Below are 24,033 nucleotides of genomic sequence, written 5' to 3'. Positions count from 1 at the left end.
CCTAAAAATGGCAATTGATGTTTGTGACAAAATGACATTGTAAAAAAAACACAAGTTAAATATATATATATGAATATTTTTTATTTCAAGATGTAATTACACAAGTTTAGAGAACTGCATTTGGCTTTTCAGAAGACGCATAACTAAATTAGCTCATCAGAATGTACAGAAACATGATTATTTTACATTCAACAATTAAACAACGGACGTGGCACACAGCCGATTATCAAATGAAGATTTAGATAAAAAAACAAAACAATAAATAAACATTTCTCTATATACAGTACTGTAATTCTTACAAATACAAACGCAATAATACAGATATTTACAATATGTACACGTTCACATTGAGGACGTAAGGCGATTGTGCTGCATCTGCATGATTAAAAAGCTTTTAATAAAAAATAAAGGACATTCCCTGACTCTCTGAAGAGTGTTAAGCTTCCTTATTTTCACCACAGTAGAATTAAAGTCGTAAATAATCAGTGACTGCAAAAACAAAGAACTTTATGATAGTGATTAAGTAACCTCAATATCAATACTGCATATAAGACAGCTTTCATTTACTGAGGTGTGTTTTTCACAGCAGTTTCAAATGGAATGCTGACCAAAAAATAAAAAAAAGAAGAAGACATGGTTAGGAAAATAAACTTTGCACATCCTATGTCAGTAAATGTACTATCCTAAATATATTAACGCGTACTGCATCTTTAATTAACATACTGCATGAACCAAACAATACAAATGTTTTGGGAAAAAGGTTTTTGATGCCTTTGAAAACTTAAAAATACAAACAAAAGCAACTCTTTAAAATGTACTAATACATACACTATCTACAATAACCTATGGACATCTCATAGGGATAAGCCCTCCATTTTTAAGTGCTGTTAAGTGGATTTCTATATAATTTCTATATAGTTAAGTGCTAAGTTGCCTTGATAAGCCGAGGTTCTTGTTGTTGTCTGAGGTTTCTTTGTTTTCAGTTTGGTTTTCCCTGAATTGTCAGCACTGGATTGTTGTTTTTTTGCATTGAATGTCTTGTGTGGAAAGGCGGTTTGGTTCTCTATTGTTCCTCAAATGCTATTATGCTGAAGAACTGACCTCCGTGTAGGTAAAAACTGTATAAACTGGCTCCAGTCTTGAAACATTGTCAGTTCCAGCATGGATCGTTTCAACAAGTTCATCATCAGATTTCATCATCAAGACTCACAGTCTGTCTCTGTGAAAGCCCAAAAAAGACCACGGTTATTAGACACAAGTTTTTTGGGTTTATAATGTAAATATTATGTACTTTTTAAAAATAAAGTATCATACCTGTGGGTAAAAATAGCCATCAGAACTACTGTTTCTGCATAAATGCACCTGGTCCTCTGTGGTCTTTTGATAAACCGGGTTGTCAAAGTGGATGCTGTTGGTATTTTTCTGACGCCATTTTCTCCAAACCAGCACAGCGCCACCCACGATCAAACAGAGGAGTGCTTTAAGGAGATAAACAAAAAAATTAATTAGAATAGAAGTTTTGGAAGGAAAAAAACGACAATCAATTGAATTTGCCAGTACGGTGTTGATAAACTAATACTTTAAAATGCTTCACAAAGGGAAATTAATTTGTGCTGTATCAATTGTTCATGGAGAATTTCTATTTCTCTTGCTTGCCTGTCATGATACCATTAGTTCATGTTATGATACTATAGCAGCTGAAGTATCATGATACCAAGTAGGGTTTGGCGAGGTCGACCAATTTGGCATCGTAAGAGGTCTAATGTGAAACATCGCAATGGACGATGGCATCGTCGATGTAGGCAGCGGTGAATTAATTATTTATAAATAACTATTAAATTCATAATGAATTAATTATTTGTAGCCTACCGTTTCAACTACCTGACCCGCATGGTCTTTGTTTGACCCATAACCAAATCATAAATAAATAAAGATAAATTATACACAGATTACCACCTGTATCACTTTTTCCACAGGACTCTGGCATGAATAAGCAGAGTGATCTATGTCATTATAATGACGTCGACAAATTTGGTTGGTAAAAAAGGTGCACAACCAACAGGAACCAACCAACAGTATCTGAGGTTTTCACTAAAATTACTAAATACAAACGTGAAAGTGAAATATTGAAGCAGTGTACTGACGCTGTGACACGTTACCTGATTGATTCAAAAGACAGAAGAGTTGTTAGATAGAGACAAGATTTATTAAATATCACGTTAACAACTATAGTGAGACGCGATCCAGCAGTACATCCTTGATAAACTGTCCTACGTGCACTGCTCTCTGGGGTTTTGTGCTCAAAGCACCTGCTCTGCTGACTGCTGGAGCTCAGACATGCGCCTACGCTGCAGCGCATGACTGTAAGTGTGTGTGTGGTCAGGGGAAGTACATTTCAGCGATATAGTGTGGAAGAAGGGCTTTTCAGAAATGCTAGTGTGGATCGTTTTCATTCTAAAATGCCATTTTAAAACTAAATCGTATTAGTGTAAACGGGGCCTAAGTGTATATTTTTCGCGAGCGGGTTGCTGCTGCGACAGGGGTGGGGCAGAGAATCCCAATGTCAGCTCAGCATCAGGATGTCTATCCACTATCAGCGATGGACGATGGCATCGTCTATCGACCCAACCCGAATACAAAGTAGTGTTGTGATACTGTGATGCATAACTCAAATTATAAAGGAAATTGTCAGAAATACTATATTTAATGTTATAATAGGCATACTTGAAGTTAATTCATAATTGAAAAGTTTTATTTGCACGTCACTTCACCTAAAATGTATTCTTTTTTTGTTTGTTTATTTGTAGATCTGACCAACAAAAAATACAGATACAATAAATACAGATACAATAAATACAGATAAACTAAAGATACAAATTATACCAAACGAAATTTGTTACTAAAATAAATTTTCCCAACACAATTAGGCTTTATGAAGTGGTCAAAACTTGATAAACTAATACCTTAATAAAGAGTAACACAGGGAATTAGTTTGTGCTGTCTCAACTGTTCATGTAGAATTTATATTTCTCTTGCTTGTAGGCTTGTTGCGATACCTTTAGTTCATGTTATGATAGTATACCAGCTGAAATATCATGATACCTAGTAGTAAGGAAATTGTCAGAAATACTATATTTTATATGTTATAATTGGCCTACTTGAAGTACCCCTAAAATTTATTCTTTTTTTTTTTTTTGTTAATTTTGTTTATTTTAAAAAATACATTAAAATAAAGAACAAATTTAATTTGGTAGAATTTGCATATCAGGTAACAATCCAAAGTAATTCAAATCTTCACTTTGTGAGTCGTTCTTTTTAAGAGATTGTCGAGGTTGTTGTAGCAACTAAATCATAGTGACAGGAACAGAAATAAACCGATTCAGATGAACGTCAGAAAACGTGCAACCTTAAAGGGCTCCACAGACTATTAAAATAAAATAGTTTATTGTTGCACAAACATGGGCATTTTAGTGACTTTTCTACATGCAACGTTGTCTATTGTAGATAAACCATTAATGACGATACTACCGTTTATAAACTACAGCAGCACCGACAGTATTTTAGAGCCATAGTATCGCTATACTACCATAGAAAGTACCACAAAAAACTATCATATCTACACTGTCGATGTCGTTTGTGATTCATGTTTTTATTTTCTCCAGTTTATTTATGCTTATGAATTGCATTATGGGACCGTTTAACCTTGAAAAGTTTGAAAAAGTGACTTTTATTAACATTTTAAATAGTTTAAAGTGATATATTCTCTGGGTTGGTGTAGTATAATATGGTACAAAAACCTTGTAATAAATTGCCAATGCATTTTGTGTTATTTTCCAGACTAGTTTCAACTTCTTATACATTAAATAATTTCAAGCTACTAAAATGCCAATAAAAGTCACCTTGTTAAAGAGTTGAATTTTCAACATTAAAAGTCAACAGAGCAGAAATCAAGGTCCCATAATGGATCATTTTTTACTGTGTACATTTTCAAAATGACCCACGTTTTCACATATACAAGAAAATGCCCAAACATTCTATATTACATATGGAAGGCCAGTATTTGGTTCTGTTACCTTGTTAGTACCTGTAGGAAGCTGATGACGTGTCTAGGTATAATTTGCCATGTGTGTAAGATATGTGTCCATTTTTGGTTGTAACTTGAATTAAATCCACATTTTGCTGAAACACTTGAGCAACAACAATGCTACTACTTTCTTCGCCATTGTTGTATATGTTTGTTTGCTCTTGCCTACAATCTACACTCTCCTAAACATGCCCCAAGTGTTTACGTAAACATGACAAAGGCAGTGTTTTAAAAAAACGTATACTTTAATATCCAGTTCACACCCACACATAGGAAAAAGATTAAAACAAGCATATTTGGCGTGCTGTCCGGGGAAAGGGCTCTGAGGCCGGACAGACATCTAAGCTTGGGGCATTCTCTCATTCGAAAGAGACAGAGAGGAATACGTGCTCAGCATCTAGCCCGATCTCAGAAAGCTTCCCCTCCTTGTGCTTAGTATGGCTCTGGTTAAAGGTGTGGAGTTGGGGTGGAGGAGGGAAGCAAAGTTGATTAGATGTCTGAGGTAGGATGAGCTTGGTTATTTATGGGAATTCTCTTTGGATGATTAGTGTGATTGCTAATAGAGAAATCTGTGTGTGCTTCTCCTTCACTTCAAAAACATATGTACTTTTTGGCTAAAAATGTTGCCTTGTAAACACCTTGGCTCTGAGTGTAAAGTAATGGGATTGCCCTAATTGCAATGAAAACACGTGTTGCTCCCTCAGAAATTGGATAAAATGTTTGAAATGTAAATTCAAGACTTGATTCAGCCTTGAATGCTTAAAGTTTTAGATATTAGCTGTCATAAACTGATTCTCTAGTGAAAATGATAGTGACTTTAGCCCAAAGTATACTTCATGAAGTACCCGAATGTGAGGGTCAACATAGTATGCAGATACTGTACTGGCATCACACATGCGCATTTCACTTTTTTGCTGTGATTAATTCATCCACAACTTGGCAACCATGCCTTGGGGAGCATTGATTCACAAGTTAATCAAAGGAAAATTTCATAACAGACCAATATGATTTTAAGCTTCAACAACAATAGGCGAGAGGTTGTTTGAAGAGGTTTGAAAGTACCCTCATTTGTACACTCAACACTAGCATGAGAGAATAATTCAGGAGGGGCAAGTTGTCGCAATGTGCATACATTGAATATCTATGTGTGCATACGAGTCAAAAGTACTTTGAAAGGCTGTATAAATGTAACAAAGTATACTTTGGGCTTCATGGAGGACGACAGGTCATGATGTTAAACAGCTAGCGGAGACAGAAAAGCAGACTGTGTTATCTCCAAAAAGCAACGCTTGAATACATAAAAAGGACTAAAGATGACTGCAGACTAGCATGTGCATTCAGTGTCTGTGTAAAAGAAAAAGTAAGGGGTAAAGCCTGACAGGCTTATCGGCTCTTGTATAAGACTGATATTAGCTGTGTTATTTAGCGATTGTTATCTCAGAATAACAAAACTTTGAATGTCGCCAATGATTGAGCAATCAGATATCGACTATTCCAGACAGACATGTAATAACTCTCTATATCAATAGCTATAAGTAGTCTATATTCATCATTTAAATGGGGAAACTGAAACTAGGAATGCAGATGTATAGTACAAATATAATACAAAACAAACCAGCACTTTTTCATCAAAACCGCGTCTGTGACCGATTCGTAGCACTCACACTTGTCAAACGAACCGGGAAATGCACCCAGGCATGGTTCGGATAGCCTAGTGTGAGTACATCCTGATTGTAACTTTGATGCCTACCTTCAGGCAGAGACTTTTTTATTGCTGTTTACACTATTGTTTTTTTCTTTTAAAATGCCATTTTAATGAAAACGCTCCTTGTCCAGACTGGCGTTTTTATTGTGTTATAGAAAAAATCAACTCTGTTCACAATATACAACCTAAAACATAATGTATGACCATTCATATTGGCATTCATATTTGCAGTCTGAAAGACCAGTCATCCATTTCCAAAGGTTTGCGTTTAAGTTCTTAGATACTGATACAGATCCCCAGGATTTCAAAAATAAAACTAGATCTTTAGTGTTTTCAAACTCTCAGTGTTCATCCCAGAGTAGTGTGGACGCCAGAATCAAAACAAAAACACATTAGTCTAAATGGTGCATGTGTCCAGAAAACACATCCCTTACACCAGGGGTGCACAACCCTGTTCCTGGTGATCCACCTTACTGCAGAGTTTAGCTCCAACCTGATCTAACACAACTAAACCAACCAAGTAGGATCTGAAGGAGCACCTGGTAATTATAGACTGGTGTGTCTGATTAAGGTTGCAGCTGATCTGTGCAGGAAGGTAGATCTCCTGGAACAGGGTTGGGTACACCTGCATTACACCTTTAACTGCTTTTTTAGTTACCTCACAAGGTATCAGAACACATCATATCTTTACATTGCCTTTTAGGTATTTAGATTGAAGAACTCACCAAGAGGAACCACAATATACAAGGCCCACGGTGTGGAAGATGATGTATCAGAGACAGCCTTAACATCACCAATATGGACATCTAATAGAGAAATCACAATTTGTTTTCACAAATTACAGGTAAACTGTAAAATCTTGTAGGGGTTTAGGAATCTCTGAGGTCTTGGTTTTCTCCAGTGGTAAAGCAAGACATACCTGTCTGGGTGGGAAAGGGAAGTTTAGTTGTGGTTTGTGAAGGCACCAAAGGAGCAGCTTGAGTGGGTCTGTTGGGGATCTTGGGAGCAGGAGTAGGTAAAGGTCGTGAATTGGTGGTGGAAGGGCTTGCAGGTTTTGGTGTCGTTTCTGAAGGAACTTGCGGACGAATGGTTGTGACTCTTTCAGGCCGGACTGAAGTTGCTGGTGTCACTACAGCTGTTTCAAAGAAAAACACAAATGTTGAATGTAGGAATCAGTATCCTGTAGGAATCCGAAGTCCTAACAACAATAACTAAATTTGACTTGCCTGGTATACATTTCCGCATATCTCTGGCCAACATCATATTATCTGGACAGGCACATGTGTATTTGGGTGAGAATCTGTTAATCTGAGGGGCAGCGAGGCACAAGAACTCACAGCCGCCGTTGTTGATCCTGCACCAGTTGATTCCTAGGAGGGGATTTCATGGAAACCAACTCAGTTAATAATGATTTGGAAAGTACTATAAAGGCAAATTCATGATTATTCTCTGGCCAACATACCAGTAGGTTGTTTGAGGTTGTGGAAAAGAACAATGTCCTCTGGAGACGAGAGGTGTTCGGCCACTTTTGTGATGTCTCCTCCAGTGACACGGTTCGCACTTAAAATGGCGTTATTGCTTACATCTGTCCAAAACACTTTCTCCTGAAGATGAAAATGCTTGGGTGAGCATTGAGGGATACTTCTGAACAAGGAGTCTTATAACAAGAACTTCCCAAATAAATACCTCAAAAACAGTAAGACTTAGAGGGTGCGCAAGTTTGCCTTGGTCAATGATTAGAGTATGCCGACCATCTCCCTGTACACTGATGCTGGAGAGAGTATGGAGTTTGGAGTCAACCCAGTACAGACGCTCGGTCAAAAGGTCTAGGTATGAGAAATAGTGAGGACAGTGATCACACTAAATTTACCATTTTGTCAACAGTTAACATACTTGTGGGCAAGTTCATACCTATGGTTATTCCGTTTGGCCATACAATGTCATCAGCAACTAGAGTGCTCCTGTCCACTCCATTAAGACCACTTTTTTCGATCTTGGCTGGTGTGCCCCAATCGGTCCAGAACATGAAGCTAAAAAATATATGAGAGAGGAATTAATGTTTAACCACATAATTTCAATCTAGATTTAAAATCTGCATAAACTGGAAGTTGCTGAGTAAGAAAGTAAGCAATGCAACGGCAGCTACAGGACAACAGTGCCAGTGCGCTCACCACACACCAGCTATAGGGGGAGTGGAGAGACAGTGATAGAGCCATATCAAGGGATGATTGGGAGGCAATGATGGGTAAGGGCCAATAGAGGGAATTTGACCAGGACACTGGGGTTACACCACTGCTCTTTACGAAAAGTGCCATGGGATTTTTAAGTACCACGGTTTAACGTCTCATCCGAAATACAGCGCTCACTGACAGTATAGTGTTTCCTTCACTATACTGGGGCATTAGGACTCACACAGACCACAGGTTGAGCGCTCCATGCTGGCCTCACTAACACTTTCAACAGCAACCTAGTTTTCCCATGTAGTCTCTCATCCAGGTACTGACCAGGCTCAGTCCTGCTTAGCTTCAGTGAGTAACTGGTCTTGGGCTGCAGGGTGATATGGCTGAGGCTTTTGTTTCAGTATGTTGGTGTACTTTCAACTGAATCAGAATATTGTGTAGGAGCACGACTTTGTTTTTGCAAGTCATTCCCTCATAGCAAAGTAAAAGTAAGACGGGCATGGTTAAGAATCTTGTGGCTGAAGCCATCAAATTGACATAAACAGAGAAGAACCAACACTCCAAACCGGGAAGACAATAGTCCGACTTTGATTGAAGATTACCAAAAACAATATAGGTTTTCAGTGTATTAACTTGCATGGATTTATGTGCGCTAGCAAAATAAGCATTATGCTTTTTCACTTGGACAAGGTGACATACTTGTTAATAGGGTCAACCACTATGGCGCGTGGCTTGGCCAGGTTCTCTTTGAAGAGCGTCTTGCGTCTGCTTCCGTCTGCTGTTGCCACAGAGATGGCGCCCCTAATACTGTCTGTCCAGTAGATGTTTCCATGGATCCAGTCCACTGCGATACCTTCTGGTGCATCTAAGTCACTGCCAATCACAATGCTGTGTAGGGAGGAATTGTCTGCTGTATCCATTGGGGCTCTGGGAACGAAGAGCAGATACAATTACACCAGGCACCAGTCTGTTCGATAACAAGCAAATGATTTCCACAGGTCTATGTTTGATGAAGATCTTCAAAGATCTTTTTACCTGTATATTTTTTTCAGGGATAAATCTGACCAGTAGATATCTCTGGAAGCAATATTCATATCCAGTGCAACAACGTTCTTCAGGCGGGGGATCACGCGTATGTATTCACTGCGATCCAGAGTCATCTTCCTTACCTCATGGCGATTAGTAAAAAATAGGTAGGCAATGGTTCCTGTAGGAATATATATATGTGAGTTTGAGCTTCTCAGATTGAGGAAATATGAAAAGACCGTGTGAAAGTGTACAACTTGTACCAATAGCTTTGCAGGCCTTGCTGGCTGGGTCCATCTGGTAGCCATCCTCGCACTCACACTTATAACTACCCATCTGGTTGACACAGATTTGGCTGCAGGTGTCTGGGTTGGCGCACTCATCGATGTCTGAAGAAATCAAATATAGATCTGTTGCGTCAGTACCTAATATCACTGAGACAGTTAGCAATCATGTCGACTCACTGAGCAAACTCAAAGCTTATTTCCAACTCATAAAAAGCAAACAAATTTGAAGTCCAAATTCAATAGTTCTTTGAACTGGATCTGCACAAAAGTCAGTTATCAGAGGTGGAGTGTACTTTGAACCGGTTCAGAATGAGAACCAATTTCAGTTTCTTACCTTCACAGCGTCTCTTGTCCACCAACCAGAAGCCAGTGGGACACAGGCACTCGTAACCAATCTTCAGGTCATTACAGATATGAGAGCAGCCACCGTTGTTGTAAAGACACTCATTAGAGTCTGTGAATTGGGAAAAAAATATATATTGTAGATCTAGGTTTAAAGGCAATGCACCCAAAAAAATGAACCATGGTATTATTGCAATAACTATAGTAACCACAAAATGAACTATAGTTTCACTATGGCATTTGAAGTGAAACCATGGTAACTATAAAATGATCCGTGGTTATACTGAGACATTTGAAGTAAAATCATAGTAACTACAAATTGAACCATTGCTTTAATACGGCATTTGAAGTAAACCATAGTAACTACAAACTGAACCATGGTTTTACTATGGCTTTTGAAGTAATGTAAAACCATAGTCACTGCAAAATGAAGCTTAGTTTTACTAGGGCATTTAAAGTAAATCCATAGTAACTATAAAATGATGCATGGTTATACTAAGACATTTGAAGTAAAACCATAGTAACTACAAACTGAACCATGGTTTTACTATGACATTTGAAGTAAAACCATAGTAACTACAAACTGAACCATAGTTTTACTATGACATTAAGTAAAACCATAGTAACTACAAACTGAACCATGGTTTTATACTATGGCGTTTAAAGTAAAACCATAGTAACTACAAACTGAACAATGGTTTTACTATGGCATTTAAAGTAAAAGCATAGTAACTACAAACTCAGCCATGGTTTTATACTATGGCGTTTTAAGTAAATCCATAGTAACTACAAACTGAACCATGGTTTTACTATGGCCTTTGAAGTAAAGCCATAGTAACTACAAAATGAACCATGGCTTTACTACGGCATTTGAACTAAAACCATAGTAACTACAAAATGAAGCTTAGTTTTACTATGGCATTTAAAGTAAAACCATAGTAACTATAAAATGATGCATGGTTATACTATGACATTTGAAGTAAAACCATAGTAACTACAAACTGAACCATGGTTTTACTATGGCATTTAAAGTAAAAGCATAGTAACTACAAACTGAGCCATGGTTTTATACTATGGCGGTTGAAGTAAAACCATAGTAACTACAAACTGAACCATGGTTTTACTATGGCCTTTGAAGTAAAACCATAGTAACTACAAAATGAAGCTTAGTTTTACTATGACATTTGAAGTAAAACCATAGTAACTACTAATTGAACCATGGATCTACTATGAAGAAAAACCACAGTAACCATAGTAAGGTTCAATTTGTAGTTAATAAATATTTATGAATAAAAAATAGTAATAAACAAAAAATAATTCACACAGGTAAATCCACCATAGCAAACCTACACTTCATTTTGTTCTTACTATCATTACATCATTATTTGACATTATTATACAGTACAATATTAAAAACCACAGTACGCACCAAAAAAAACATTGTTACTATAGTCATATTTACTACAGTTTTACTATAGTAAAACCATGGTTCGTTTTTGTAAGGGAATGTAGACCAACTTGGTTTCCCTGGTACTTACCACATTCTCGTAGAGGCTCATCAGACCAATCCCTACAGTCCCGTTGTTTGTTGCAAACCTTTTCCATGCCTATGCATTCACCGCTGCGGCACTTAAACCTGTATGGTGGTTCACAGTGGGTTGCTGAAAATTAGGAAAGAAGAAATATAAGTATCCCATATCAGGAAACCACGTAAAGCGTATGTTTTGACTATCATATCTATATGGTTCACCATTGATGCAGCCCAGCTCATCGCTCATGTCTTTGCAGTCATATACGTGGTTGCACTGCCGGCTGCCATGGATGCAAGACCCATCACCACACTGGAACTCATCTGGGCGGCATGTAGGCAAGGCTGTTCATATGGAAAAGCAAAATAGTTTATTATCTCTTGATGAAAAATGACTTGCCTGATGCTTTTAAGTTATTTGGGAAGAGAAATATATTAATAATCATTTGTTATTTCCTTTGTTGCTTCACCTACTGTAAAATATCACTGGCCCACAATCCTGCTTCCACTTATTTTACATCAAATATCAGATATACATTCTGCAAGGGCTGATATTATAATTGTAATCAAAAATTGCCTTAAAATGATGCATTTAGAACTACTGTTTTCATCTGGTATTATCATGCATTCAAATGCATTTCTTAGGACTGCTTCAGTACACATTTTTTTCACACAGGAGCAAAAAGAGCATCATATGAAGTATAAATACCTTCTTTTAATGGACTTTCTCACAGGACGTGCCATAATGATAACATGTTTGGTAAGTAGATAAAAAATTATTTTCTGGAAAGTCTTTAGTGGCTGTTTAAATGCATTTTACCACAGCATTTACTATGGAGTCAATCTAGGGCCATGTATACTTCCAAAATAAAAGAAAGATTTGCAAAGAAAAAATAATGTATTAAGCAAAAACAAATAAATGCAAATCTCCAAATATTGCAAAGTGAAAATTCATTTTTGAGAAATAAAAATTAATGTTGCTAACAAAATAAAGAACTGCAGAGGGAAAATTAAGTTGAGGAAAAAAAATGTATTTGCAAACAAAAAAAGATCCGCAAATAAAAATCTAACTAAAATGTTTGCAATAAAAAAATCTATATATATTTGCTAAACATTTTATAGCATTGCCTTTCCAAAACCCATCTAGTCAATTGCAATGCTCATTTTGATTTGCTTTTTAGTCAACCGCGAGTTGCGATTCTGTTTTCACTTTGCACTTCACGTTTCTGCGCATTTCACTTTGTGGCCCTGATTTGACAAGGTGGCGGGGTCAAGGGAACTTGGGCATTTATGGCAGACCAGGACCTACTGGGCTGTAAGACCACCTTGGTGATACTGTGTCTCCAGGTCTGCTGTAAACGCACTGCTTGATTTTTATTTCCAGTTCTTTTTTTGTTTGCAAATTTAATTTTTTTTCTCAATTTCATTTTTTTGCCATTATTATTATTTTTACACCACAAAAGCACTTCATTTTCCCACTACCTCTAGAAATTGTTGAAAGATTTTAACTCTGTTAACACCAATATAAAAATACCAGGTGTTAACAGGGCTTTTCAGCCAAAATGTGCATCTAGTCAGTTATCCGTTTATCCAAAATATGTTCTGTAAAGTTTATGGACCTTAAAATATGACAAAACAACATGAATTTGAATTGTGTTAATTTGAATTATTGACAATTGTAATTTAATAAAACAGAATATTTTATGCCATTAAAATGTTATGAATTTAAATTTCTTAACTTGAATAACATCTGAAATTTAAGACAACTGAATTTTCTTATGGCAGATTTTTGTAGACACACTTTCAAATTTGCAAAAGAAAAATTAGTTTTGAATTCCTAGACTGCAGATATTAGGTTTGTTAAAATACAGTTCATCAAATTCAGTATTCTAGAATTCAAAACCTGAAATTCAGATAGTTAAGTTTATCATCCTTTAATGATTAAAGTACCATCCTAAGATGAAATAAATGATAGTTCTGCATAATTATTCAAGGTAATTCCTGCAGATTACTTCACACAATTCTTTCTTGGTATCCTTGTGCATACCATCCAGTGATAATCTGCATGCCAGTTTGAGCTTAACTCATATGAAACATTACTTTAATGGCCCATTTCCACTGAGTGGTACGGTACGATTCGGTACGCTTTTTACGCAGTTTCCACTGTCAAAAGGAACCAAAAAGCGAACCGTACCGTACCTTAAACCGTACCCTTTCGAAAGGGTACCTAGCACAACAAAAGAGACCAAAAGGCGGAGCTAAAAGCGCGCCTGAACACTATTGGTTAACAGAAATACATCTCTAGCTCGTGCACAAGGTAGGAGAATGAAATCAAAGGAAGCGCCATTTTTAAATTCACAGCCGAGACATTACACCGTAATAATATATACAAATAATAACGAGTCATTGGTCAACCGTAGCTTAAACAAACCTTGTCATCATCTTGATAAACAGCGACAAAGCCAAGAAGAAGAACAGAACTACCCTGTACCCTGTAGTTGTTTTTAAGGCCGTCTAAAGCATGAGCGGTTTCACTTTCTCGAGAGTTTGGTGCGTGTCTATATTTGAAATAACAAACTTTTAGAGCTGATGATAATAACGTGTGCGTGATTATTGAAGTGCTTCTGACATCTGATCCTATCAGAAATGCACAACAGCGAGAGTTAAGCATGAAAAAACAAAGGAGAAGCCGGAAAAAACAAAGGAGCAAATGATTGTTTTAGCAACCTAAAAAATTAACAAACAGCCATCTTTAACTATTATCATGGCCTTTTGGACTATTAAAAACTCAGAATGGCTTTTAAACAAGAGGTTACATGTGCTGGTGAAGATTAAAGGCACCGGTGAGAGGTTTGCACTGACTGTGAGCTATATGTTGCGTGCTGTTTTTTAATCCAAATAGGGACTAAAAGTATGTTGTGTGTAATTTTTCTGTAATTTGTAACATATCAGTACCATTGGTACCCTTATGACAGTGAAAACGCAAGCCTGATAAAGGTGATCCATACCGTACTGTACCACTCAGTGAAAACAGGCCATAAGAAGTGTTTGATGACAAATGCAAGATTAAGTTTCATTTCTTACAGCAGTTTTGCTCATCCGAGTGATCCAAACAATCCGCTCCCCCATCGCATTTCCAGCTACCGTGTATGCATTCCCCACTTCCGCAATGGAACTCCATGGATGTGCAGGGATTTTTAGTGGGTTTGGATGTCCCAGGGCCGCATTTCTCAGGCAATTCATCTGAGTTGTCGGCACAGTCGGCATCTCCATCGCACACCCAAAGTCGAGGGACACACTGGGCGTTGTTGCACCTGAAGGAGCCGGAGCCACACGTGGTTGGAGGACAGGAGACTTCATCACTGCCATCTTCACAGTCTATCTCATCATCGCAGACGAATGCAGCCGTAACGCACTGGCCACTGGTGCAACGGAATTCTCCATCGTGACACTGCCGAGGACCTATAAACAAAAATATATAGATTTAGATATATAGACTCACATAAATACACTCAAAAAATAGTTTTTGCTGCTTGTTTAAACTACTTATTTAAAATGAGTTGAAACAACACAAGTCTTATGTTTTAGGACAACTTAATAGTTTTATGTTCAATCTACTTAAATTTGTATTAATATGTAAGTATGATTTAGTTAACTTAATCAATTTGTGTTGGGACAACATGAAGAAATTGTGTGAAACCCAGCATTTTTTACAGTGCATATTGGAAACCACAATGATTAAGTTACTAATACTAAAGTTACTAATACTAATTACTACAAAAAAGTAATTAGTAATTTAGTAATTAATAATCATTAAAATTGTATTTCTACATTTACCCGATAAGTCATTTAATTACATGACTCAAACTACTTAAAAATTGTCAACTCTGTTCAACCATGACTTTCCAGTTTAACTTACTTTTAAAATTAACACTTTAAATGTTTTATACAAAATATGTATCAAAACACTTCAAATTAATGACACCATATTTCATACACACAATAGTTTCACATTTATGTCATTGTTTCTTAAGCATGTGCAATCGGACAAGTCTAACCTTCATTATTTGAAAAATTGGCTTATCATCATCATCAAGCGGCAACATTGGTACAAAACAGCCTGGTACAAAAAGGGGTTTTGGTGTATAGCTAATATTACACTTCATGACAACTGTGAGGGGGTAAATTTTTTTATAACTCATCTGTTTTATTTATATTAAGTTATAATAACTTTGCATAATTAAGGGCGTGGCCACTTGAGTGACAGCTAGGTCTCGCTGCTCACAGGTAATGAAGTATTAAGTGTTTCCCAAGGAAAAACTCATCTAAGCAAAATGTTAGCAGGGATCTGTTGCTCCGCCCACGCACCGTGGGCATTGTTTGCCCTTTTTATGGTTACCCCCGGTCGGCCCAACACGAGAATAAAATGGCGGCGGTTGGCTATGTCCACTTGTAGCTTAATTTGCGCCCTTCAGAAACCTATGGGTGACGTCATTGATAGTACCATATTTTTTAGTCTTTGATTATCATGCAAAATATATAAATATCAATATATATAGAAATTTGTTCTGCTTCTGTGAATTTATACCATATATATAACTAATTTCACACTCAATTCATTTTTGTTCTTAAGCGTGTGCAGTTACCTTGATAAATGTATCTTCTTTAGATGAGTTATAGAATTATTGAGCAAAATACATTTGTATAGTAAAAATACAATTCATCTGCTTCTCTGAACTGATTTATACAAAATTGTTGAATTTATTTACAGTATTTAAGGCAAATAAATTTTATGAAACAGTAATTAAATTATCTGTAACTAAAATGAAAAGTAATCCCTTTCTTTACTTTTTTAGTGTAAATGTAATTAAATTAATAATACTCTTATTATTTAATTACTTTCTAACTAATTACAAGCAACACTGATTGGATTTCTGCAAAATTGTTGCAAACAATTTATACGGGTTGAATTTATACAAACTAATTAAATTTATTAATGTTTAACTTAATTTGTTTGTTTAAATTCAGCCCAAATACATTTTACCACCACTTAACTTAAAAACAAATAGTAGGAATCATCTTTGAATCATTTTTTTCAGTGATATAACATAAAGATGTAGCTCACCGCAGCCTTCCTCATCTGCATTATTCTCACAATCTGCTTTTCCGTCACATTTCCAGCTCTTAGGAATACACTGGTTTAGTCGACCACCACAACTGAACTGACTGGGTCTGCAGGTCCTGGCCACTGAAACAGATTTAAAATACAAATGAATACAATCTTTACATTTTCTGCGAAAGAAGGTGAGTAATGCTCTATAGGGATGTATATATTCATCTATTGTAAATCTCTGTTCAAAGTTAATACAACCTGTATATAATGTTTATAATACATCCAACTGTAAATATCACCATAGTTTTTCTATAACTGCACTTTATAACTTCTACCTATATTCTGCACTTGCTGCTATTGCACTTCTGGTTAGACGTAAACTGCATTTTTTTGCCTTGTAATGTACAATATAACCATTTTCGATTTTTGATCTTTTGGGGTGGGGGGGGGGTGAACCATCCCATTAAAACCAAAGTTCAACAATTTTACTAAATGCCATATCCAACTAACAGCCTGACATATAACCATGTTTTGATTTCCCAGTACTGGGTTGCAGATGGAAGGGCAGCCGCTGTGGTGACCCTGGTGAATAAAGGGACTAAGCTGTAGGAAAATGAATGAATGGTTTTGTTGAAACATACTCTAAATATCATGCAGTTTAAGGAAATCACTATATAACGAATGCATTTTAATGTTTTTCAGACAACAAAAAAAGTGTATAGAATTTTTAATTGTACATTAAACACATTTGAATACTTTTACTACGACTACGTAATAGTATCTTTGCACCTGCACACTTTCTTTGTTGGATAATCAGTTGTGGGAAGACTTACAGCAAGCAGCAGGAAGTTCATCAGTGCCGTCACCACAGTCATCAGTTTCATCACACACCCATCTCGACGTGATGCACTTTCCGTTGCCACACTGATACTGCCGTGAATCACAAGTCAAGGCACCTGTCGGAAGGAGATATACTGTAAGTGACACATTGTCCTAGATATTTAAAATGCTGTATGTTAATTATTCCAAACTATGCTGATATTAAAGACCCTTTTAAGACCAATATGAATGAAATATTAGACTTATACAGGGTTAATGATTATTTCTAATGGCCTGGATGGTCTAATGCATTATTTTTTTTGCTTGCCACAAAAAAATTATTTCTTAGCAACATACTTTAATTTCTCAAAACAAGAAAACTCTAGTTGTTTCAACATTTCTTTTTCTTTCTTTTTTTAAATGACAAGTTCAACATTATTAAAAGTATATTTTTTTGGAGACAATTACAAAAATAATTAAAAATACATATTTGTTGGCTTTTAGAGTATACTTTCCATTCCCCTATGCTTTTCTGATATGAATGCTTAAGCTTCATGCATATTTATAAATATTATGTCTACTCCCCCTTACTTCTGTAAAGAGTTCTTCTTTGAATGGAAGATAAGGTAAAGGGATATATTGCTCTGTTATTATCATGAGAAACTGTAATTTTAGTTTTCTTTACTTGATTAGGAAATTTAATAAGGATAAATTGCTATAAACATGTCTTAAAGCTATTGTAAATTGTATCTCTTTGCAATAAAAAAACTTCAATATAAACTTAAATATAAAAAAAAGGTTTTATTTGGATTTATTTGTTGGTGATTGGATGGATGTCGACCCAATTGGGTAGCTTTACTTAGACAGAAAAAAATGAAGACCTGTTTAAAATAATTATAAGACACATTTAATTATAAGACTTTATGGCCTAAAATTTAGTTTTTGAAATTTAAGATAATCTAAGACTTTAAGAAAAATTTAAAACATTGAATTATTACTGTAAAGTATGGAAGTTTATTTCTGACATGGATTGCAACTTTTCAATTTCTACGTAGCAGAGGGGAACCATCAGGTTCCTTTAAGACCTCAGAAAGTTCACTGCTAAATATGTATAAAATGGTGATATCACAAAAACACAGATAATAAACAAAAGCAAGAGCACCTTGATGTCAAAACATCATCAAAAAACATGTAAAAAAATGCAAATCGATTTGATCTTAGTCAAAATGACTTCAAACTGACATCTAAAATTGGCATAAAAACAAGTCAAAAATTGGCCAATGTTAGATGTCAATTTGATGTCGTATTGACAGCAAGGTAGTTTACATGCATGTAAAATCCAGTGTAAATTTGGAATTGATGCTTTCAGATGAATAAAACTTATATTATAATACTTAAGTGTTATTATTTTGGTGGTAAAAAGGGCATCAATGTGTGAATGTCAAATGGACATCAACATTTTGACATCAAATCAGTTTTCATGTTTGACATGTTTTTTGATGTCAATTTAATGTCGTTCTGACATCAAGGTGCTTGCACTGGACCTACTTGTCACCTGAATGTAAAAATAGCTGACGTTTAATGGAAGTACTAAGAAACTGTAAACCTATTTAAACATAATGTAGTCATAAACCTTGATAATTCAATCGAACACAAGACACATATTCTCTCCAAGCAAGCAGTTGTGTTACTCAAGCGGACCGGTAAAAAAGTCATGTGACTTTCATTAGTGTGTATTCGAAGTTATCAAGGGAATAATGATGCATAGCAAATACTCTTTTGATGGCTTTACCCCACGGCTCAAAGCATCTGGGTCACCATTTCTGAAATAAGTGTGGAGGTCACAAATCAACTCAACCACAGGTTTTATTTTAGAATGAATGACATAGGGAAAGCGTTTCAAGAATTTTCTTTAACAACAAACTAGTTTGAGGGATGTACACAACTTCTTAAATGGCTTACGTAGATAAACAACTGATGTATTTTTCATGATTGTCTTTATAAGACAAATATTATATATATTTACAGTTAATAACCTCAAAGAAAAGCTCAAACATCAAGCAGTACAGTTCATTATTGCCGTAGGAGGTAGAAAATTATTAACTTATATTGACCATTTCAGACTGAGCTCATCCAATCAGTATTCATAGGCAGATCAGTCCATTTTATAATTCAAATGCGAACACAAAGTGATTAATGATTACACAAAGTTGACATTCAGACCAGTCTTATCTGTATCAAGAGACAAAGCTTCCCTTCTGTTGATATAAAACATCATCTCTTCAAGGCACCATGTATTACTCATTGTTTACTGACACGGTTAAAGATAGTGGCCACAGAAAGCAACGTGGCTTTTTTGCTTTGTGTCTTATTATCTAGACAGCCTACCATCAAGTCATCCTTACAGTGGAGTCAAGGATTTTATGGCCAGTTAATCTAGATCACATACACTGCCTTGAAATCTGCAGTGCATTATGAATGATAAATGCTCAAATGTCTTCAAGAAAAGTTGTGGGCTTTGAGAAGGTTATCTTATCATTTAAGGGGTCATTTGCGATGCATCGTTCTTGTGCTTCAGTCTGCGTGACACTGTATGCACGTGTAGACTGATTTCTTCATGGAGATATCTGTGCTATCTGCAAGTGAAATTATCTGTCAACAGATACATATGTGATCTGTGAATGCAAAAGGCCAACATGTGTAGTGCACATGGGTGAATCCTACAAAACCTGTCCCAAACAAGTTGCACACAAAGCAGTGAACTAGACTAATTTAAAGCTCTGACCTTCAGATGCTGTTTGGTCGTTTTAGAAAAATAAAAAACATAAAGGATAAATAATAAGACAAAAAATCTTAAGTCAATAATTGTAACTCATGACAAAAATATAATAATAAACCATGACACTTTTGTTCTTCATGGTTAAAAATCACGACTAAGAGAATAAGATATTAAGAGTCACTCCTCTCCTGTGTGTGTTTACTATTTATATGTACACTGTAAAAAAATACGTTATTTTACGTTTTTTTTTTACGGCAGCTGGGGTGCCGAAAAAAAAAAGTAAAATAACGGTCGTTAAATAACAGAAATTGACCAGAAATTTTAAGAAAATTTCTGTATTTTAACATCTCTTTTTTTACGGTAAATTGCTGTAATTTAACATCTGTTATGTTACGGTAAATTTCTGTAATTTAACGTCCGTTATTTTACGGTAAATTTCTGTATTTTAACGTTTGTTATTTTAAAGTAATTTTTTGTAACTTAATGTCAGTTATTTTTCTGTGAATTTCTGTAATTTAACGTCTGTTATTTTATGGGTTAAAAATTCTGTTAAAATGAAAAATACCTGAATTTGTTTAGAGTGTTTAGCACTTTTCACAATAATTATGTTCCAAAGGAGCTTTACCAAAGGAGCACATTGCATATTACATTGCATTAGATTAATTAAGTTAACTAGGTATCTTCGGTTAATTGGGCAAGTCAATAGACAACAGTGGTTTGTTTTGTAGCCAATCGAAAAAGGAGGCTAATAATATTTTTATTGGTGTTTAACAAGACCATACATGGTATACAATAAAACATAGGAAAAATTACAGACTTTGTCTTATTTACCCACTACCACCTCAAAATAAAATAAATAAAATTACGAATTATAAAAAAAAAAATTTAATTAAAAAAAAAGTTTTTTTAAATAATTGAGCAAGTTCACCATAAGAGTTAAAAAAAAGAAAAGAAAAGACAAGAAAAAAATAAGTTCGCGTTAAGTAAAAATTTCCTCTTTCCAAGGCAAAATATTATTTAAAAATTCATTTAAAAACTGCTTCTATTGCAGGCAAACTACAAGAAATAAGACCTTCTCAAGAACAAAAAAACATATAACATGAAAGTGGAAAAGAATATTTATTTAAGAATTTACGCTATCTTACACTATACAATGGCTATAAATCCATGGCTATTGTTTTTCACCAGGTTGCACTAATTAATATTTAATTAAGTTTATATTAAATATATTTATAATAAATATAAAACATCATTGAAATTAAATACATTAGATTCATTTCTCATTGATAAAATTGTGGTCTGTTGTCAGTTTTGACCACACAGCATTAATAACATTTGCAATACCATAGTGCCAAGCACCCTCTGCTAATATATATATAACTTTTCTCAAAAATAAACAAATTAAAAGAAATATTTAGGTGTGATTGGTGCATATTTTTCAACAGATGCACTAACAAAATTTTTGGATGCACTTGAAACAGATAAACAGCTCCAATAAACTAATTACATCTAAGAATATTCTAGAGATAATGCCACCTAAGCAGACAGCTAACCCGCTAATTATCAACATGCATATGTTTTTATTGTGTTTCAATTTTTGTTCCTAGAATACAGAATGCCAAACATGGCAAAGCAATTCAAATCCTTCTCCACAACAACAGTCCATCAATCCAGAAAGACGTAGCAAAATAACTTCAACAGCCATTATATTCGATATATCAAATTTATTATATTAAACCAGTTTTCATAACTGACCAAATGAGTAATGCATGATTCTGGGAAATAAAGGTTTTGATATATGAAGTCAGTTTTTGGTTAATGCATTGGATTTATAGTATTCCAGTCCTTCTGACATCACACACTGCAAACGACTTCTGGGAAATACATGTGGGAAAATACTATGGAATGAGGCCCCTATAGCTGAGACATGAAGACAAAGTAGCCTATATGCACATGTGCTTACTCTAAGCCAATATTGTTTTGCCCTGCTTATAGTGAGTTTTAGAGAGATTGAATTCATGTTGAGCATGTTGACTTTGGTATTCATTGCAAAACATTCCTAAATGAATGTAGTATCAAATGTTTACACTAAACAATGAGTCAGAATATATAGATAAACTTATAAAAAGAAAATAAGAAAATATATAAGTATAAGAAAATATAAAATACTTATATTATTAATTCCATTAATGAGGATATACAATTATATACAAACACATTTGTGGGAGGAAAAATAATTAAAATATTGAAACTTTCTGGTTATTACATATTTAACATACTATTTCATATTGACTGAAAATATAAGCATTCAGTACGTGAGGGATATTGAATTATTTAAGGGATTATTTAATTAAAACGTATACAGAGTGACAAATAATAAGTATAAGCGGTTATAATAAACAAAGAAACGTATTAAAAGAATTAAATAATCCAAACTAGAAGGTAAACTTGTTTACTCACCTGACTGAACGGGACAGAATAACGTAACCGCCAATAAAAGCATGAATGAAATCTCCATAGTCTCTAAGCGAGCTGTTTAAAGCCCTCGTTTCTCTGTAAGTTCGGTGTTTACTGGGTATATGTGTGGTAAATAAGTAGTTGGATGAAAAGGAAGGACTCTTGCTCATCTGAAGATGCGGGGAAATGTGTACTTCACAGGCGGTGAACGCAGGTATTTGTGTTGCACTTGAACTTGAACTATTCGAATTTGAACGGGGGTGCGCGAGTGGGCGGGGCCTCGTGACGTAGCGGTGGGATTCGGTGGTGTGATTTAAGAGTTTCGCAATCAGGGGGCGTGGCTGAAGGGCATCCATCCCAAACATTTCCTCTCATGCGAGTTTCCAGGTATAGAGAGACTTTCAGCTACTCTGCTTATCATTTATGGCGGGGGAACAATAACAGTGCGTAAAACGTGATCTGATAACAAGCATAAAGCTAATTTATCTGGACGAGAGGTAAACACGTACATCTGGCTAATCCTCTCACACGAACTCTCAAGGCTGATGTGTGTCATAAAGCTAAATAATACAGCCTATCATTAATCTAAATAAGGCTACATCCGTGTTTTGTGACCTTGACATATCTAATAGGCTATATGATCAGCTACATTAACAGGCTACATTCACAGCAGCCATTTTAGAAATGTGAAATAAAAAACAACCTAGGCTACACCTGATATGTTACAACAGTAATTAAGTGGTTTCTAAATATTGGAACACATTAACTAATGTTTAACTGGTCAAATTAGCAGTCATGTAAAAACAAAAAAAAGCACTCAATGTCTAGCCTTGAACTACTGGTCCAGACGTCATCAGAACACAGTCTTCTTAAAACCAGAACTGGGACACTTACCAAAACAATTCAGCGTTGCACTGTCATTTTTCCCTGTCCTATTTTGAGTATAGTTTTGAGAATTTGAACATGCTGTTGCTTAATGTTTATCTTACATAGGAACTGAGGTTAAGATTTCCACCAGAGCATGTTTTTCACTGCCAGAAATAACGTTGCATTTAAATTTTTGGGTGAACTGTCATCATTTTGGCTACTGACCCTACGTTTTGTTCTGTTGAACACAAAAAAAAAGATATTTTAAAGAATGTTGGAAACCTGTAACCATTGACTTCCATACTTTTTGGTTTTCCTATTGATTACTTTATAAATTCTTTAAAATATCCGATTAAGTAACTGAAATCTCCTCATATATTATTCATTCATTCATTCATTTTCCTTCGGCTTAGTCCCTTTATTCATCAGGAATTGCCACAGCAGAATGAACCGCCAACTTATACAACATATGTTTTACACAACGGATGCCCTTCCAGCTGCAAACCAGTACTGGGAAATCCTCATATATTATAAACAGACTTTTTTTGACTGTGCTGTAAGGGGAGAAATAGCATTTTCATTGTTGGGTGAACCGTCATCATTTTGACTACTAACCCTACGTTTTGTTCTGTTAAACACAAAAGAAGATATTTTGAAGAATGTTGGAAACCTGTAACCATTGTCTTTCATACTTTTTGTTTTTCCTACTAGGTTTCTATCTTGTGAACTATCCCTTTAAGTAACTGAAATCTCCTCATATATTATTCATTTATTTATTTTCCTTCAGCTTAGTCCCTTTACTCATTAGGAATCGCCACAGTGGAATGAACCGCCAACTTATCCAGC

At 35.3% G+C, this 24,033-nt stretch overlaps 1 protein-coding gene across 1 annotated transcript; it reads right to left on the bottom strand.

Moving 5' to 3' along the window:
• Positions 1–66: 66 nt before the first annotated feature.
• Positions 67–22,549, bottom strand: ldlra (low density lipoprotein receptor a). The gene is made up of 18 exons (XM_056453302.1): positions 22,324–22,549; positions 17,099–17,221; positions 16,278–16,400; positions 14,237–14,614; positions 11,375–11,497; positions 11,163–11,285; positions 9,617–9,736; positions 9,259–9,384; positions 9,005–9,176; positions 8,669–8,896; positions 7,701–7,819; positions 7,476–7,615; positions 7,252–7,393; positions 7,016–7,159; positions 6,709–6,924; positions 6,515–6,595; positions 1,315–1,478; positions 67–1,219 (listed from the first exon to the last, which is right to left on the bottom strand). The coding sequence occupies exons 1-18, from the start codon at positions 22,379–22,381 to the stop codon at positions 1,187–1,189; spliced, it is 2,613 nt and encodes an 870-aa protein (XP_056309277.1). The 5' UTR covers positions 22,382–22,549; the 3' UTR covers positions 67–1,186.
• Positions 22,550–24,033: the final 1,484 nt, after the last annotated feature.

The sequence above is a fragment of the Danio aesculapii genome, chromosome 3 (assembly GCF_903798145.1).
Source record: "Danio aesculapii chromosome 3, fDanAes4.1, whole genome shotgun sequence".
Taxonomy (NCBI): domain Eukaryota; kingdom Metazoa; phylum Chordata; class Actinopteri; order Cypriniformes; family Danionidae; genus Danio; species Danio aesculapii.
The sequence above is the reverse complement of the archived record's forward strand: the minus strand, read 5'-3'. Positions and strand labels throughout refer to the sequence as shown.

Bases quoted from the DNA above. Each gene is read 5' to 3' on its own strand.
- ldlra (XM_056453302.1), bottom strand. From the start codon at position 22,381: ATGGAGATTTCATTCATGCTTTTATTGGCGGTTACGTTATTCTGTCCC. The intron at 16,401-17,098 runs GTAAGTCTTCCC...AATCTGTTTCAG, and splicing joins TGAACTTCCTGCTGCTTGCT to TGGCCAGGACCTGCAGACCC. The intron at 9,385-9,616 runs GTAAGAAACTGA...TGATTTCTTCAG, and splicing joins GGACAAGAGACGCTGTGAAG to ACATCGATGAGTGCGCCAAC.